Source organism: Bombina bombina, chromosome 11 (assembly GCF_027579735.1).
Source record: "Bombina bombina isolate aBomBom1 chromosome 11, aBomBom1.pri, whole genome shotgun sequence".
NCBI classification, from domain to species: domain Eukaryota; kingdom Metazoa; phylum Chordata; class Amphibia; order Anura; family Bombinatoridae; genus Bombina; species Bombina bombina.
This window is the reverse complement of record NC_069509.1, coordinates 19,844,923-19,865,098: the sequence shown is the minus strand read 5'-3', so window position 1 is coordinate 19,865,098 and position 20,176 is coordinate 19,844,923. Positions and strand designations below refer to the sequence as shown.

General features: G+C 36.0%; 1 protein-coding gene across 1 annotated transcript in view; it reads left to right on the top strand.

Moving 5' to 3' along the window:
* The window catches only part of LOC128641566 (uncharacterized), a 55,170-nt gene that overhangs the window by 6,896 nt on the left and 28,098 nt on the right, over nt 1-20,176 (top strand). Inside the window, exon 3 of the mRNA XM_053694106.1 lies at nt 331-404. Coding sequence (XP_053550081.1) covers nt 331-404 — 74 coding nt within the window. The remainder of the gene's footprint in view (nt 1-330; nt 405-20,176) is intronic.

Here is a 20,176-nt window from a genome sequence, read left to right as displayed (position 1 = left end):
TGTGTATGCGTCTGTGTGTTAATATGTATGTGTGTGTATGTTAATATGTATGTGTGTGTTAATATGTATGTGTGTGTATATAAGTGTGTGTGTGTTAATATGTATGTGTGTATGTTAATATGTATGTGTGTGTGTATATGTGTGTGTGTTAATATGTATGTGTGTGTATGTATATGCCTGAATATTCGGAAAATTATTTTTGTCCAAAATGAAAATTTCTTGGCTGCAAATCTCTAAAAATAAAATACAACGCATTATAAAAAGGTATTTTAGAAGTAATAACATTGGCTTTGTTGTTCCTGGAGTATTAACATCTTGTTCTTATTTCAGTGTTAAGAAGGGGATTTCACAAGAAGAAGTTCCTGAAGTAAAGACTTTGCTTGATAATGCTAAGAAAATGACAGGTACTCATTTTTTTTTTATTTAGATTTCTCATCTAAAAGTCATAAGATGGTTTGTATGATAATATCTGATGATGTAGCCTCTCGACTTATAGATTATCTAACACAGCACCAGGGCAACGTCAGTGTGACACAGGACTGAGTGAGCCGTCCCCCTAGGAGACACTTAGGGCATGTGTATTTGTATATAGGCCTAGGAGACACTCAGGGCATGTGTATTTGTATATAGGCCTAGGAGACACTCAGGGCATGTGTATATAAATATAGGCCTAGGGGACACTCAGGGCATGTGTATATGTATATAGGCCTAGGAGACACTCAGGGCATGTGTATATGTATATAGGCCTAGGAGACACTCAGGGCATGTGTATATGTATATAGGCCTAGGGGACACTCAGGGCATGTGTATATGTATATAGGCCTAGGGGACACTCAGGGCATGTGTATATAGGCCTAGGAGACACTCAGGGAATATGTATATAGGCCTAGGGGACACTCAGGGCATGTGTATATAAATATAGGCCTAGGGGACACTCAGGGCATGTGTATATGTATATAGGCCTAGGGGACACTCAGGCCATGTGTATATGTATATAGGCCTAGGGGACACTCAGGGCATGTGTATATGTATATAGGCCTAGGGGACACTCAGGGCATGTGTATATAAATATAGGCCTAGGGGACACTCAGGGCATGTGTATATGTATATAGGCCTAGGAGACACTCAGGGCATGTGTATATGTATATAGGCCTAGGAGACACTCAGGGCATGTGTATATGTATATAGGCCTAGGGGAAACTCAGGGCATGTGTATATGTATATGTATATAGGCCTAGGAGACACTCAGGGCATGTGTATATGTATATAGGCCTAGGGGACATTCAGGGCATGTGTATATGTATATAGGCCTAGGGGACATTCAGGGCATGTGTATATGTATATAGGCCTAGGGGACACTCAGGGCATGTGTATATGTATATAGGCCTAGGGTACACTCAGGGCATGTGTATATGTATATAGGCCTAGGGGACACTCAGGGCATGTGTATATGTATATAGGCCTAGGGGACACTCAGGGCATGTGTATATGTATATAGTCCTAGAGGACACTCAGGGCATGTGTATATGTATATAGGTTTAGGGGACACTCAGGGCATGTGTATATATATATAGGCCTAGGAGACACTCAGGGCATGTGTATATGTATATAGGCCTAGGAGACACTCAGGGCATGTGTATATGTATATAGGCCTAGGAGACACTCAGGGTATGTGTATATGTATATAGGCCTAGGGGACACTCAGGGCATGTGTATTTGTATATAGGCCTAGGAGACACTCAGGACATGTGTATATGTATATAGGCCTAGGGTACACTCAGGGCATGTGTATATGTATATAGGCCTAGGGGACACTCAGGACATGTGTATATGTATATAGGCCTAGGGGACACTCAGGGCATGTGTATATGTATATAGGCCTAGGGGACACTCAGGGCATGTGTATATGTATATAGGCCCAGGAGACACTCAGGGCATGTGTATATGTATATAGGCCTAGGAGACACTCAGGGCATGTGTATATGTATATAGGCCTAGGGGACACTCAGGCATGTGTATATGTATATAGGCCTAGGGGACACTGAGGGCATGTGTATATGTATATAGGCCTAGGGGACACTCAGGGCATGTGTATATGTATATAGGCCTAGGGGACACTCAGGGCATGTGTATATGTATATAGGCCTAGGGGACACTCAGGGCATGTGTATATGTATATAGGCCTAGGGTACACTCAGGGCATGTGTATATAGGCCTAGGGGACACTCAGGGCATGTGTATATGTATATAGGCCTAGGGGACACTTAGGGCATGTGTATTTGTATATAGGCCTAGGGGACACTCAGGGCATGTGTATTTGTATATAGGCCTAGGAGACACTCAGGGCATGTGTATATGTATATAGGCCTAGGGGACACTCAGGGCATGTGTATATAAATTTAGGCCTAGGGGACACTCAGGGCATGTATATATGTATATAGGCCTAGGAGACACTCAGGGCATGTGTATATGTATATAGGCCTAGGAGACACTCAGGGCATGTGTATATAAATATAGGCCTAGGGGACACTCAGGGCATGTATATATGTATATAGGCCTAGGGGACACTCAGGGCATGTGTATATGTATATAGGCCTAGGGGACACTCAGGGCATGTGTATATAAATATAGGCCTAGGGGACACTCAGGGCATGTATATATGTATATAGGCCTAGGGGACACTCAGGGCATGTGTATATGTATATAGGCCTAGGGGACACTCAGGGCATGTGTATATGTATATAGGCCTAGGGTACACTCAGGGCATGTGTATATGTATATAGGCCTAGGGTACACTCAGGGCATGTGTATATGTATATAGGCCTAGGGGACACTTAGGGCATGTGTATATGTATATAGGCCTAGTGTACACTCAGGTCATGTGTATATGTATATAGGCCTAAGGGACACTCAGGGCATGTGTATATGTATATAGGCCTAGGAGACACTCAGGGCATGTGTATATGTATATAGGCCTAGGGGACACTCAGGGCATGTGTATATGTATATAGGCCTAGGAGACACTCAGGGCATGTGTATATGTATATAGGCCTAGGGGACACTCAGGGCATGTGTATATGTATATAGGCCTAGGAGACACTCAGGGCATGTGTATATGTATATAGGCCTAGGGGACACTCAGGGCATGTGTATATGTATATAGGCCTAGGGGACACTCAGGGCATGTGTATTTGTATATAGGCCTAGGAGACACTCAGGGCATGTGTATATGTATATAGGCCTAGGGGACACTCAGGGCATGTGTATATGTATATAGGCCTAGGAGACACTCAGGGCATGTGTATTTGTATATAGGCCTAGGAGATACTCAGGGCATGTGTATATGTATATAGGCCTAGGAGACACTCAGGGTATGTGTATATGTATATAGGCCTAGGAGACACTCAGGGCATGTGTATTTGTATATAGGCCTAGGAGATACTCAGGGCATGTGTATATGTATATAGGCCTAGGAGACACTCAGGGTATGTGTATATGTATATAGGCCTAGGGGACAAGTAGAGAGAAACACACAAGTGTTAAAGGGACATAAAACCAAAAGAACATTTTCCTGATTCAGATACAGCAGACATTTTAAACAGTTTTATAATTAACTTCTATTATCAGATTTGCTTTGTTCTCTTGGTATCTTTTGTTGAAAAACAGAGACGTAAGTTCAGGAGAGTGCACATCTCTATATCCCAGCACGTTTGTAGGAATGTTATCCATTTGCAAGAGCACTAGAGGGCAGCACTATTTCCTGTCATGTAGCACTCCAGATGCTACCTAGGTATCTCTTCAACACAGAATAGCTTGGGAACAAAGCAAATTTGATAAAAGAATTAAATTAGACTCTTTGGCCCCTATTTATTAAAGGTCTCGCGGACCTGATCCGATAGTGCGGATCAGGTCCACAAGACCTCGCTAAATGCGGAGAGCAACACGCTCTCCGCATTTAACATTGCACCAGCAGCTCACAAGAGCTGCTTGTGCAACGCCGCCCCCTGCTGACTCGTGGCCAATTGGCCACCAGCAGGGAGGTGTCAATCAACCCGATCGCACTCGATCGGGTTGATTTCCGGCGATGTCTGTCCGTCTGCTCAGAGCAGGCGGACAGGTTATGGAGCAGCGTCTTTAGCGTTCGGAGCTTGATAAATATGGGCCTTTATTAAAATTGTCTACTATTTCTGAATCACAAAAGAAAATTGTTAGGTTTCAAATTCCTTAAAATAATCTCTAGAACATAATTCTTACATCTCCCATTTTACACTCATATTACAAGTCAAGTTCTTTTTATCACTCGAGCAATGGTGTCAAGTGCACAATAACGTGTCGGTCAGCGCTTGAGCTTTATATCTGTCGCATAGTAACATTACAGGCTAAGTTGTTGTACGACAAAAAATATGCTTAATTAGTCATTTTTTATTGTTCATGAACATTTAGAATAATAGACTTCATCCATAATAAATAAACATATAAACACCCATAATACATAAACATACTTATACACATAATACATAAACATACTTATACACATAATACATAAACATACTTATACACATAATACATAAACATACTTATACACATAATACATAAACATACTTATACACATAATACATAAACATACTTATACACATAATACATAAACATACTTATACACATAATACATAAACATATAAACACACATAATACATAAACATATAAACACACATAATACATAAACATATAAACACACATAATACATAAACATATAAACACACATAATACATAAACATACTTATATACATAATACATAAACATACTTATATACATAATACATAAACATACTTATATACATAATACATAAACATACTTATATACATAATACATAAACATACTTACACACATAATACATAAACATACTTACACACATAATACATAAACATACTTACACACATAATACATAAACATACTTATACACATAATACATAAACATACTTATACACATAATACATAAACATACTTATACACATAATACATAAACATACTTATATACATAATACATAAACATACTTATACACATAATACATAAACATACTTATACACATAATACATAAACAAAAGATATAAGGAGGGTAGTGCATATAGAACATACACCACACTCCTAGGGGGCGCTAACAATAAGCAGCAAACAGGTAAGCAAATATATACAGATAATTAAGAGAATATACAATAAACCTAGCACACTTATATCAGATTATTAGAGATGATATGCTTACAGATGATATTGGTGTAATCAAATAATAAAATGTCCGCACAAAGAATAATCCAAAAGAAAGAAGGCAGCTCTCTGTCATAGGACGGTCATCCTGGTGTGGCGTGATCTATAAGAAAAAGAAGCACAGAGGCGCCAACATGGCCTAGTAACGTCACGGCAGTCGGATACAAAACATCAGCAGGATAGGAAATATACTCACAAGCGTAGCGCACCCAAATGGTGCTATTGTGGCAGCCTGGAACATCAAACAGTGGTCCAGCTCACTGGTGTCTCCAGCCAGATAGAGATGATCCTTGGCGAGGGCCTATCCTATGATGCCTATAAGGGCAAAAAAGGCACACACATAGCCCAGTAACGTTTGTACACCAGATAAAAAAGGAGGATTCAAGGTTGTACTTACAGGAAACAAAGCACCACCAGGTGCAATATCAGCAGTACTGGGACCTCTCAGCCGCCCAGTGGACTGTGGAATCCAATTTGCAGGATGCAGAAAATCACCACTTTGGAAGATAGGACTAGCACACACACTCTGCCCCCAAACAGGAGCAGAATAATTGTGATAAAGCAAGTGTATATTTAAAAACTTTTATTTTAAAAACAGCGACATGTTTCTCAGCCACCACAGGCTGTTTCCTCAGGCTATGTTAAAATGTTAACAACACTTGCTTTATAAAGACAATAGAACACATAAAACTAAATCTGATAGGCTAATTAATTTCTAAAGTGTGAACACCTGTTGCACAGGTCAGCAGTTGGTAGGCATGGAAACCCCTATATCCAAAGCTCTCATATGTAAAACAAACCATTTTGAGCAAATCCCAAATAAGAATAGATATCTCTGTATTAACCTCCATACCATTGCCAAACCCAAAATAGACAATAGCAATAACCTTGTAACCCTTCAAATTAAGATTAAAAAATAAAAAATGGAGAACAGTAATATAACAATCACAATAAAAACATTTGTTATACACCTCAAAATAAAATAATCACAATATGTACAACAATATAATATACCCACATAAAAAACATAAGCAAGATACATGTATTTTAATAGTCTCTATTCTACATATAATCACTTAATATGCCTGACCACATGTATGTTTTATATCACAATAGATCTATATTTTTCCTTTAGTATTATAGACCTTAATTGGTATTATATCTACATTGAACCCTCCTTTAAAGTGTGACATTTATTTCTCTGCCCTAACAAAAAAACTCTCATATGTAACACAAACCATTTTGAGCAAATCTCAAATAAGAATAGATATCTCTGTATTAAGTATAAAAAAATTAAAAAATAAATAAATAATAAATAAGTAATCGCCTTATGTGCAAACCTATAACAAGTAATTAATACTAGATGTGTCAACATGAATATATAAATAAATTTACTAAGAGGGAATCTCAACCCAATATATAATTAAGCTTTTGCATGCTACCGCATATTAAATAAAATGTAAAATGCAACTCTAGAGCACCTAAGCCATAGAAAGATTATTCCATTGTAAGACAGTTTAAACCTTGTGGGAAAGATAAAAATGACACAATGACTAACTAATGTTAAACCCTATCTGTGATATCTTATATGCAAAATGTATGTACCTATATTTAATATAAATGTACTAACAAGATATTTATAATATATAATAAAAATGATAAGCCAAGAATAAAGTGTGGAATGTAATCAAAACCTAAAGCTTTATCTAAATGGCGTGCAGAAAGTATATATATAAATATATGTGATCATTGGTCCAACATAAAGATACCCTTGTATCCTAAAAATAATTCATCTGATCATGGTAATCTTATAAGTAATAATAATATTAAAGTGCTATACCGCTAATGTAAGTGGAAAAATAAAAAAATTAAAAAAATTGTTACACAGGCGAAATACTGTGTAACAATTTTTTTATTTTTCCACTTACATTAGCGGTATAGCACTTTAATATTATTATTACTTATAAGATTACCATGATACTAAAGGAAAAATATAGATCTATTGTGATATAAAACATACATGTGGTCAGGCATATTAAGTGATTATATGTAGAATAGAGACTATTAAAATACATGTATCTTGCTTATGTTTTTTATGTGGGTATATTATATTGTTGTACATATTGTGATTATTTTATTTTGAGGTGTATAACAAATGTTTTTATTGTGATTGTTATATTACTGTTCTCCATTTTTTATTTTTTAATCTTAATTTGAAGGGTTACAAGGTTATTGCTATTGTCTATTTTGGGTTTGGCAATGGTATGGAGGTTAATACAGAGATATCTATTCTTATTTGGGATTTGCTCAAAATGGTTTGTTTTACATATGAGAGCTTTGGATATAGGGGTTTCCATGACTACCAACTGCTGACCTGTGTAACAGGTGTTCACACTTTAGAAATTAATTAGCCTATCAGATTTAGTTTTATGTGTTCTATTGTCTTTATAAAGCAAGTGTTGTTAACATTTTAACATAGCCTGAGGAAACAGCCTGTGGTGGCTGAGAAACATGTCGCTGGTTTTAAAATAAAAGTTTTTAAATATACACTTGCTTTATCACAATTATTCTGCTCCAGTTTGGGGGCAGAGTGTGTGTGCTAGTCCTATCTTCCAAAGTGGTGATTTTCTGCATCCTGCAAATTGGATTCCACAGTCCACTGGGCGGCTGAGAGGTCCCAGTACTGCTGATATTGCACCTGGTGGTGCTTTGTTTCCTGTAAGTACAACCTTGAATCCTCCTTTTTTATCTGGTGTACAAACGTTACTGGGCTATGTGTGTGCCTTTTTTGCCCTTATAGGCATCATAGGATAGGCCCTCGCCAAGGATCATCTCTATCTGGCTGGAGACACCAGTGAGCTGGACCACTGTTTGATGTTCCAGGCTGCCACAATAGCACCATTTGGGTGCGCTACGCTTGTGAGTATATTTCCTATCCTGCTGATGTTTTGTATCCGACTGCCGTGACGTTACTAGGCCATGTTGGCGCCTCTGTGCTTCTTTTTCTTATAATACATAAACATACTTATATACATAATACATAAACATACTTATACACATAATACATAAACATACTTATACACATAATACATAAACATACTTATACACATAATACATAAACATACTTATACACATAATACATAAACATACTTATACACATAATACATAAACATACTTATACACATAATACATAAACATACTTATACACATAATACATAAACATACTTATACACATAATACATAAACATACTTATACACATAATACATAAACATACTTATACACATAATACATACACATACTTATACACATAATACATACACATACTTATATACATAATACATACACATACTTATATACATAATACATAAACATACTTATATACATAATACATAAACATACTTACACACATAATACATAAACATACTTATATACATAAACATACTTATATACATAATACATAAACATACTTATATACATAATACATAAACATACTTATACACATAATACATAAACACTTATACACATAATACATAAACATACTTATATACATAATACATAAACATACTTATACACATAATACATAAACATACTTATATACATAATACATAAACATACTTATACACATAATATATAAACATACTTATACACATAATACATAAACATACTTATACACATAATACATAAACATACTTATATACATGATACATAAACACTTATACACATAATACATAAACATACTTATATACATAATATATAAACATACTTATACACATAATACATAAACATACTTATATACATAATACATAAACACTTATACACATAATACATAAACATACTTATACACATAATACATAAACATACTTATACACATAATACATAAACATACTTACACACATAATACATAAACATACTTATATACATAATACATAAACATACTTATATACATAATACATAAACATACTTATACACATAATACATAAACATACTTATATACATAATACATAAACATACTTATATACATAATACATAAACATACTTATACACATAATACATAAACATACTTATATACATAATACATAAACACTTATACACATAATACATAAACATACTTATATACATAATACATAAACATACTTATATACATAATACATAAACATACTTATACACATAATACATAAACATACTTATACACATAATACATAAACATACTTATACACATAATACATAAACATACTTACACACATAATACATAAACATACTTATATACATAATACATAAACATACTTATATACATAATACATAAACATACTTATACACATAATACATAAACATACTTATATACATAATACATAAACATACTTATATACATAATACATAAACATACTTATATACATAATACATAAACATACTTATATACATAATACATAAACATACTTATACACATAATACGTAAACATACTTATACACATAATACAAAAATATACTTACACACATAATACATAAACATACTTACACACATATACACCTGCACCAAAACCATATATAAATGCACACATACATACATAAACAAATATATATATATATATATATATATATATATATATATATATATATATATATATATATATATATATATATATATATACAAAAACAAGAAGTCCAGGCAAAGAGCTAAAAGCAAAGTGAGTATTTATTTAGAATTTCTTATTAAAAGCTCCATAAGAGTTATGCAATAGGCAAATGGCTATGAATTACGGCAGTGAGGAGGGCTGGGGTGGGCGTCTGACGCGTTTCAGCTCCTGTGGAGCCTTAATCATAATATATATATATATATATATATATATATATATATATATATATATATATATATATATATATATATATATATATATATATATATATATATATATATATATATATGTATATGTGTATATATATATATATATATATGTAGACCAAAAAGAACAAGGACTTATAGAATCGATAACGAAATGTGGTTTATTCAAGCTTTTACAAGTGAATCAATATTCAGTGTACAGGGCAGGTGCAAGGGATCTAACACGTTCTGTGCATGCTCAGATGCGCTTCATCAGTGATCTATAGGTGTTCACTAAGGCCTAGATTACGAGTTTGAGTTTTGCGTTAGGAGTTATGCGGTGCTAACGAGAAGTTTTCCCTCACCGCTCACTTATCTGCAGCACTGGTATTACGAGTTTTCAGAAAACCGTCGTTAAAAGACAAGAAGTGAGCATTGAGCAAAATTTTGCTCCTTACCGCACTCCAATACCAGCGCTGCTTAAGTCAGCGGTGAGCTGGTCGTACGTGTTTGTGCACAATTTATATTTATTAACCTATACTATGCCGCCCCTAATGTCGCCGCAACCTACCTACATTTATTAACCCCTAATCTGCCGCCCCCAACATCTCCGCCACTATATTGAAGTTATTAACCCCTAAACCTAAGTCTAACCCTAACTCTAACACCCCCTAACTTAATGGGACACTAAAGTCAAAATTAAACTTCATGATTCAGACAGAGCAGCAATTTTAAACAACTTTCCAATTTACTTCCATTAACAAAACGTGCACAGTCTTTTTATATTTACACTTTTTGAGTCACCAACTCCTACTGAGCATGTGCAAGAATTCACATTATATACATATATGCATTTGTGATTGGCTGATGTCTGTCACACAATACAGGGGGAGTGGAAATAGACATAAATATGCAATTTATTTAACAAAAATCTACCACTCATCTGAAGTTCAGACTTCTTATCATGCATTTGTTGATTATGCAAATCTACTGTATTGACTGGTCCTTTAAATATAATTACAATAAATCTAAATAAAATTCCTATCATTAAATAAATTATTCCTATTTAAAACTAAATACTTACCTATAAAATAAACCCTAAGCTAGCTACAATATAACTAATAGTTACATTGTATCTAGTTTAGGATTTATTTTTATTTTACAGGCAAGTTTGTATTTATTTTAACTAGGTAGATTAGTTATTAAATAGCTATTAACTATTTACTAACTACCTAGCTAAAATAAATGCAAAAGTACCTGTAAAATAAAATCTAACCTAAGTTACACTAACACCTAACACTACACTATAATTAAATAAATAAACTAAATTAAATACAATTACCTAAATTAAATTAAAGTGAGCCTGGCAGTTTAAAATGATCATAGAAATACTATTATCTTAGGTCTTTTGGTATATTGGATCTGGCACCCCCTACAGGTCTACACAGTATGGGTGAACTTACAATTTAAACTGTATCTTATTTTATATTCCCTGCTGGTAATATGAGACTTGACTACATCTCATTCTACAACATAATTGCAGGTCTTACAGATTGTGGCCTTACATTTATAGAAACCTAACCTTTTTTTAGGCCATGTGCTAATTTTTCTTTCTGGAAGAAATGAGGGGGCCACGGTATTGCCTATTGTTCTTGCTTTCTTAGAGACACAGCGAATGCCTGTAGAGACTACTTGAGACACAATGGGATCTACCTTCAAAATTGGTAAACAATCAATATTACACAGTTCCCTAAATTCAGAGCTATAGGTACTAAAGATAATTTTATTGTCCCTACCCTGCTCTCTATTCTTAGATTTACACTTTTTGTATGTTAATAGAGATTCTCGTGGAATATCATCAATCAAAATTCTAGTTGAATTAAGCAGATCTTCTTTATACCCCCTTGCCACTAATCTTTCTGTTAGGGAGTCACATTGTTGTTTAAAGAGATCTGCAGTTGAACAAATTGTTTTAGTACGAATGTACTGACCCTTGGGTATGGCTTTTAAGACATGTCTAGGGTGGCATGACTCAAAGTTAAATATTGTGTTGCCTCCTGTTGCTTTTCTATACAAGTCTGTAATGACCGCAGAATTATCAAGATCAACAGACAATTCAATGTCCAAAAATTTAATTTTTAAAGCACTTTGTGTGCCAACAAAATTCAAATTGAAATCATTGTGGTTTAAGTATTCAAAAAAAGGAGACAACAGATTGTTCATCTCCATCCCACACCAACAAGAGGTCATCAATATAACGACCAAAATAAATTATGTGATTTCTGAAAGGGTTACTATCTGCATAGATGTGGAGCATCTCCCACCAACCCATGTACAGGTTGGCATACGAGGGGGCAAATTTGGCCCCCATCGCAGTTCCACGTCTCTGCAGATAGAAAGACCCATCAAACAGAAAATAATTATGAGTCAACAAAAACTCCAATGAAATTTTCAAAAAATGTTTAATGTCCTCAGAATATACTGACATTCTATCAAGTATATAGAAATGGCCTGTAACCCCTTGTGGTGTGGAATGGAGGTGTACAAAGACGCTACATCAACTGTAACAAATCTGTATGAAGACTTCCAATGGAGGTTCTGCATACTGTTCAATACCTGAATCGAATCCTGTATAAAACTCATAAGATCACTTACCAAAGGCTGTAAATACGAATCAATAAGCTCAGGGGTAGGCTCCAAAAGGGAGTCAATACCCGATATTATGGGACGACCTGGGGGGTGAACAGGATCTTTGTGTAGTTTAGGGAGGACAATAGAAAAAAGCAATATTAGGTGCTACTGGCAAAAAACATTCCTTTTTATATTTAGTCAAAATACCTGTTTGACAAGCAAGATCCAAAATTTTTTCCAAAATACCTCTAAATTTCTTTGTAGGATTTTCTTTCAATTTTTCATAAACAGTAATGTCTCTTAGTTGGTGCATAGCCTCTGACTGGTAGTATTCTCTATCCATCACTAAAACGTTGCCACCCTTATCGGATGCTTTAATGATGACTATGTTTGTATTCTCTTTCAAAGTAGTGAGGGCTTTGAATTGTTTACCAATGAGGTTATTGTGATGTCTAAAAGAGGATTTTTTTTGTCTAAGTTCTGTGGTAGTAGCTAGGGCCTTAAGCTTATCTTCAACTGTTCTTTGAAAGATCAATACTTTTACCTCTTGTTTGTACCGGATAAAATGTACTTCTACTCCCCCTAATCCCAAAATTACATCCTGTGATAGAATACTTATCAATACTCACATTACTATCTCCTAGTATAAGCATATCAATTACAGTGCATTGTTCTTGAAAGTCTAGGAAATTGTGTTTTGTTTGGTCACCATTAGAAATAGGATGATCAGTAGTAGCCTCATTAACACCAACCTGATCCTCCACAAAAAAAGTGTTTTTTTAGTGTAAACTTCCTGACAAATTTGTTAACATCTAGTATAGTGTCAGAGGCTAAAATGTCTAGTTGGAGAAAAATTTAAACCTAGGCTAAGGACCTCAGTTTCATCACTAGATAATTGTTACTGTGATAAATTCACAACATTTTTTAAACATATTTGCGTATCTGAGTCCGATTGGTTCTGGTCTGATACCTTCTGTTGCCTTTTATCTTTCCTGCCCCTACTACCTCTTCTTGTTTTTTTCTTGTTGTATTGGCCATAGCACCCTCCCTGTTTTTTGAAGGTTCTATAACAACCATATCCGGATTGTCAAGTGCCGAAGCACCTTGTATGTGTGCAACTTCCTCAGGTGAATCATGGTCAGAGGTATCTACCTCATAATCTGTTTCTGCAAATCTCAATTTCTTAAAAACTTTACCTTTCTTATAATCATTATCCTTTTTAACATAACCTACAGAACCATTCTGGTGTGGAACTCTAGACCACCTATACACCCTATTAGACTCATAGGCCTCTATTTATCATTGGTCTTGCGGACCTGATCCGACAGTGCGGATCAGGTCCGCAAGACCTCGCTAAATGCGGAGAGCAATACGCTCTCCACATTTAACATTGCACCAGCAGCTCACAAGAGTTGCTGGTGCAATGCCGCCCCCTGCTGACTTGTGGTCAATCGGCCGCCAGCAGGGAGGTGTCAATCAACCTGATTGTACTCGATCGGGTTGGTTTCCGACGATTCCTGTCCGCCTGCTCAGAGCAGGCGGACAGGGTTATGGAGCAGCGGTCTTTAGACCGCTGCTTCATAACTGGTGTTTCTGGCGAGTCTGAAGAAATGCCAGAAACACGGCCCTTCAAGCTCCATTCGGAGCTTTATAAATATGGGCCATAATCTCTCTTGCTAATTTGTTTTTCTTAAAATCCCAAAGATCTTTTGAAAATTATAACATATTAGCTTCGAATTTTGCATCATATTCTTTGAACTCAGGGTCTGATTGAAAAGTCCATAAATCATTCTGTATATCCTTAATTAAGGAAATTTGTTCAAGTCTCTGTTGTTTCTTATATTCAATGAGTAAGTCCATTAAAGCAAAAGAACAGTCATTGAAAATCTTGTTCCCCTTAGAAATAAATTCAGGATCTGTTACAAAAAAAGAGGGGAATTTACTGAGTCTTAATCCCCTAGGAATATGTTCATACTTCTTGTATAATAAAAAAGTTTTAAATCAAGATCCAATTTTATATCTTCCTGTGTAGATCGTCAATATGGAAAAAAAGACTGTCCAGTGTGTTTTCATTGTCATCACAGTCCTGATCATATTGATTAAGTGTAGCTTCTAAGTCCCGCAGGAAAAAACTACTGTGTGCTTCAGACATAACTGTTGCCCTTTAAGAGTTTAAAATGTGCTGCACAACAATACAATCTAAAGACCAGTTTAAATGAAAGTCAATGCAAAACAATGTATATGTAAACAATCTTCAAGACACCGCTGCCACCTACATTATACTTATGAACCCCTAATCTGCTGCCCCCAACATCGCTGAAACCTACATTATATTTAGTAACCCCTAATCTGCCACCCCCAATGTCGCCGCCACCTACCTACACTTATTAACCCCTAATCTGCCGCACCCAACGTCACCGCCACTATATTAAAGTTATTAACCCCTAAACCTAAGTCTAACCCTAACACCCCCTAACTTAAATATAATTTAAATAAATATAAATAAAATTACTATAATTAACTAAATTATTCCTATTTAAAACTAAATACTTACCTGTAAATTAAACCCTAAGCTAGCTACAATATAACTAATAGTTACATTGTATCTAGCTTAGGGTTTATTTTTATTTTACAGGCAAGTTTGTATTTATTTTAACTAGGTAGAATAGCTATTAAATAGTTATTAACTATTTAATAACTACCTAGTTAAAATAAATACAAAAGTAATTGTAAAATAAATCCTAACCTAAGTTACAATTACACCTAACACTACACTATAATTAAATAAATTAAATACAATTAAATTAAATTTTCTAAAGTACAAAGAAAAACAAACACTAAGTTACAGAAAATAATAAAATAATTACAAGATTTTTAAACTAATTACACCTAATCTAATCCCCCTAACAAAATAAAAAAGCCCCCCAAAATAAAAAAAGCCCTACCCTAGACTAAATTACAAATAGCCCTTAAAAGGGCCTTTTGCAGGGCATTGCCCCAAAGTAATCAGCTCTTTTACCTGTAAAAGAAATTACAAATACCCCCCCAACATTAAAACCCACCACCTACACACCCAACCCTACTCTAAAACCCACCCAATACCCCCTTAATAAAACCTAACACTAACCCCTTGAAGATCACCTTAGAAGTCTTCATCCAACCGGGTCAAAGTCCTCAACGAAGCCGGGAGAAGTTTTCATCCAAGCCGGGCGAAGTGGTCCTCCAGACGGGCAGAATCTTCATCCATACGGCATCTTCTATCTTCATCTATCCGGCGCGGAGTGGGTCCATCTTCAAGACATCCGACGTGGAGCATCCTCTTCAAACGACGTCTTCTTCTACAATGAAAGTTCTTTTCTATCAGCCAATCGGAATTAAGGTAGAAAAAATCCTATTGGCTGATGCAATCAGTCAATAGGATTGAGCTGACATTCTATTGGTTGATTGGAACAGCCAATAGAATGCAAGCTCAATCCTGTTGGCTGATTGGATCAGCCAATAGGATTGAACCTCAATCCTTTTTTTTAGTATATTTATTTATAAGATCAGCAACATAACAATGTTTGTCAGAACAAAAACAGACTCAATAATAGGTTACATTGATTTCACATATTCCATAAAAAATTTAGAGAAAAAGAAACATAGATTTAGGACATCCTTTTAGTCTCTAAACTTAAAACTATCAGAAGCTACCCACTCCAATTGATATCTTCTTATGCTGCTGGCTATTTTATTGAATTTTGCTTAAAATCAAATAATAAACAAACAAAATAAACAGACAAACAAACAAAAAAAAAAAAACAAACAAAAAAGCCTATCTCCCCTTCCTCTATTACTTATATTCTTGTCTCTTTAACTGAGAAACTCATTATTTGCAATTGCTTTTTCAAGGTAAATTGTTCCCCTAAATGGTACAATTAAACTCTTGCATCAGCCAATAGGATTTTTTCTACCTTAATTCCGATTGGCTGATAGAATTCTATCAGCCAATCGGAATTGAGGGACGCCATCTTGGATGACGTCATTTAAAGGAACCTTCGGATGAAGAGGATGCTCCGCGTCGGATGTCTTGAAGATGGACCTGCTCCGCGCCGGATGGATGAACATAGAAGATGCCGTCTGGATGAAGACTTCTGCCCGTCTGGAGGACCACTTCGCCTGGCTTCCATGAAGACTTCTCCTGGCTTCGTTGAGGACTTCGGCCCGGTTGGGTGAAGACGTCTCCCAGTAAGGTGATCTTCAAGGGGTTAGTGTTAGGTTTTATTAAGGGGGTATTGGGTGGGTTTTAGAGTAGGGTTGGTTGTGTGGGAGGTGGGTTTTAATGTTGGGGGGAATTTGTAATTTTTTTTACAGGTAAAAGAGCTGATTACTTTGGGGCAATGCCCCGCAAAAGGCACTTTTAAGGGCTATTTGTAATTTATTCTAGGGTAGGGCTTTTTTTATTTTGTTAGGGGGATTAGATTAGGTGTAATTAGTTTAAAAATCTTGTAATTCTTTTATTATTTTCTGTAATCTAGGGGTCGATCCGATAAAAATCGTCGCCCGCAAAAGCCGGCGACGCCAATATTTGCGCTGGTTTGGTATCCTATATACGGCGTAACCTAGAAGTTACGCCCGTATATTTCTGCCGTTGCCCGTAGTTTTTTGGGCTATAGGCAGGTATACCAAACCAGCGCAGTTTGGTATCCAATATGCAGCGTAAGGACTTACGTGGCAAAAATGGAGAAATCTTACTCCATTTTCACCTCGCCACAAAAAGCAGCCGTAAGAAGCCTTACGCTGACTATTGGAGCCCCGTAATTCCCTAAACTAACTAGAAAATAAACCTAACACCTAACGCATGCGCAATGTCTATCTACCTGTCAACCGCGATCCCCCGCCGCAATCCCTAATAAAGTTATTAACCCCTAAACCGCCGCTCCCGGACCCCGCCGCCATCTACATAAACTAACCCCCTACTGTGAGCCCCTAAAACCGCCGCCATCTACCTTATCTATCCCCTAATGTGAACCCCTTACACCGCTGTCATCTACCTTATCTATCCCCTAATCTGACCCCTTACACCGCCGCCACCTATATAAAAATGATTAACCCCTACTCTAATCCCCCTATACCGCCGCCAGCTATATTAATATTATTAACCCCTAATGTAAGCCCCTTACACCGCCGCCATCTCTATTAAAATGATTAACCCCTAATTTAATCTACCTACCCCGCCGCCAGCTATGTTATCTATATTAACCCTAAGTATATTATAGTTAATATAGGTATTACATTATATATATATATTAACTATATTAACCCTAATTATATTAGGGTTAATATAGTTAATATAGCTACTATAGTATTTATATTAACTATATTAACTCTATCTAACCCTAACACCCCTAACTAAATTTATATTAAATTAATCTAATTCATATTATAAACTAAAATATTCCTATTTAAAACTAAATACTTACCTATAAAATAAACCCTAACAGCTAGATTTGGAGTTTGGCGGTAGCCGTGAAAACGAGCGTTAGAGGCTCCTAACGCTGGTTTTAGGCTACCGCCGGTATTTGGAGTCACTTAAAAAAGGGTCTAACGCTCACTTTTCAGCCGCGACTTTTCCATACCGCAGATCCCCTTACGTAAATTGCGTATCCTATCTTTTCAATGGGATCTTCCTAACTCCGGTATTTAGAGTCGTTTCTGAAGTGAGCGTTAGAGCTCTAACGACAAAACTCCAGCCGCAGAAAAAAAGCAGGAGTTAAGAGCTTTCTGGGCTAACGCCGGTTCATAAAGCTCTTAACTACTGTACCCTAAAGTACACTAACACCCATAAACTACCTATGTACCCCTAAACTGAGGTCCCCCCACATCGCCGCAACTCGATTAAATTTTTTTAACCCCTAATCTGCCGACCGCCAACTACGTTATACTTATGTACCCCTAATCTGCTGCCCCTAACCCCGCCGACCCCTATATTATATTTATTAACCCCTAACCTGCCCCCCACAACGTCGCCGCCAGATACTTACAATAATTAACCCCTAATCTGCCGACCGCAAAGCGCCGCCACCTACGTTATCCTTATGTACCCCTAATCTGCTGCCCCTAACACCGCCGACCCCTATATTATATTTATTAACCCCTAATCTGCCCCCCTCAACGTCGCCTACACCTGCCTACACTTATTAACCCCTAATCTGCCGAGCGGACCGCACCGCTACTATAATAAAGTTATTAACCCCTAATCCGCCTCACTAACCCTATCATAAATAGTATTAACCCCTAATCTGCCCTTCCTAACATCGCCGACACCTAACTTCAATTATTAACCCCTAATCTGCCGACCGGAGCTCACCGCTATTCTAATAAATGTATTAACCCCTAAAGCTAAGTCTAACCCTAACACTAACACCCCCCTAAATTAAATATAATTTTATTCTAACGAAATTAATTAACTCTTATTAAATAAATTATTCCTATTTAAAGCTAAATACTTACCTGTAAAATACATCCTAATATAGCTACAATATAAATTATAATTACATTGTAGCTATTTTAGGATTAATATTTATTTTACAGGCAACTTTGTAATTATTTTAACCAGGTACAATAGCTATTAAATAGTTAAGAACTATTTAATAGTTACCTAGTTAAAATAATTACAAATTTACCTGTAAAATAAATCCTAACCTAAGTTATAATTAAACCTAACACTACCCTATCAATAAATTAATTAAATACAATAGCTACAAATAACTACAATTACAGAAACTAACTAAAGTACAAAAAATAAAAAAGAACTAAGTTACAAAAAATAAAAAAATATTTACAAACATTAGAAAAATATTACAACAATTTTAAACTAATTACACCTACTCTAAGCCCCCTAATAAAATAACAAAGACCCCCAAAATAAAAAAAATGCCCTACCCTATTCTAAATTAATAGAGTTAAAAGCTCTTTTACCTTACCAGCCCTGAACAGGGCCCTTTGCGGGGCATGCCCCAATAAAATCAGCTCTTTTGCCTGTAAAAAAAAACATACAATACCCCCCCCCCAACATTACAACCCACCACCCACATACCCCTAATCTAACCCAAACCCCCCTTAAATAAACCTAACACTAGCCCCTGAAGATCTTCCTACCTTGTCTTCACCATCCAGGTATCACCGATCCGTCCTGGCATCCGGTGCTGAAGAGGTCCAGAAGAGGCTCCAAAGTCTTCCTCCTATCCGGCAAGAAGAGGACATCCGGACCGGCAAACATCTTCTTCCAAGCGGCATCTTCAATCGTCTTCCATCCGGTGCGGAGCGGGTCCATCTTGAAGCAGGCGACGCGGATCCATCCTCTTCTCCCGACGACTAGACGACGAATGACGGTTCCTTTAAGGGACGTCATCCAAGATGGCGTCCCTCGAATTCCGATTGGCTGATAGGATTCTATCAGCCAATCGGAATTAAGGTAGGAATATTC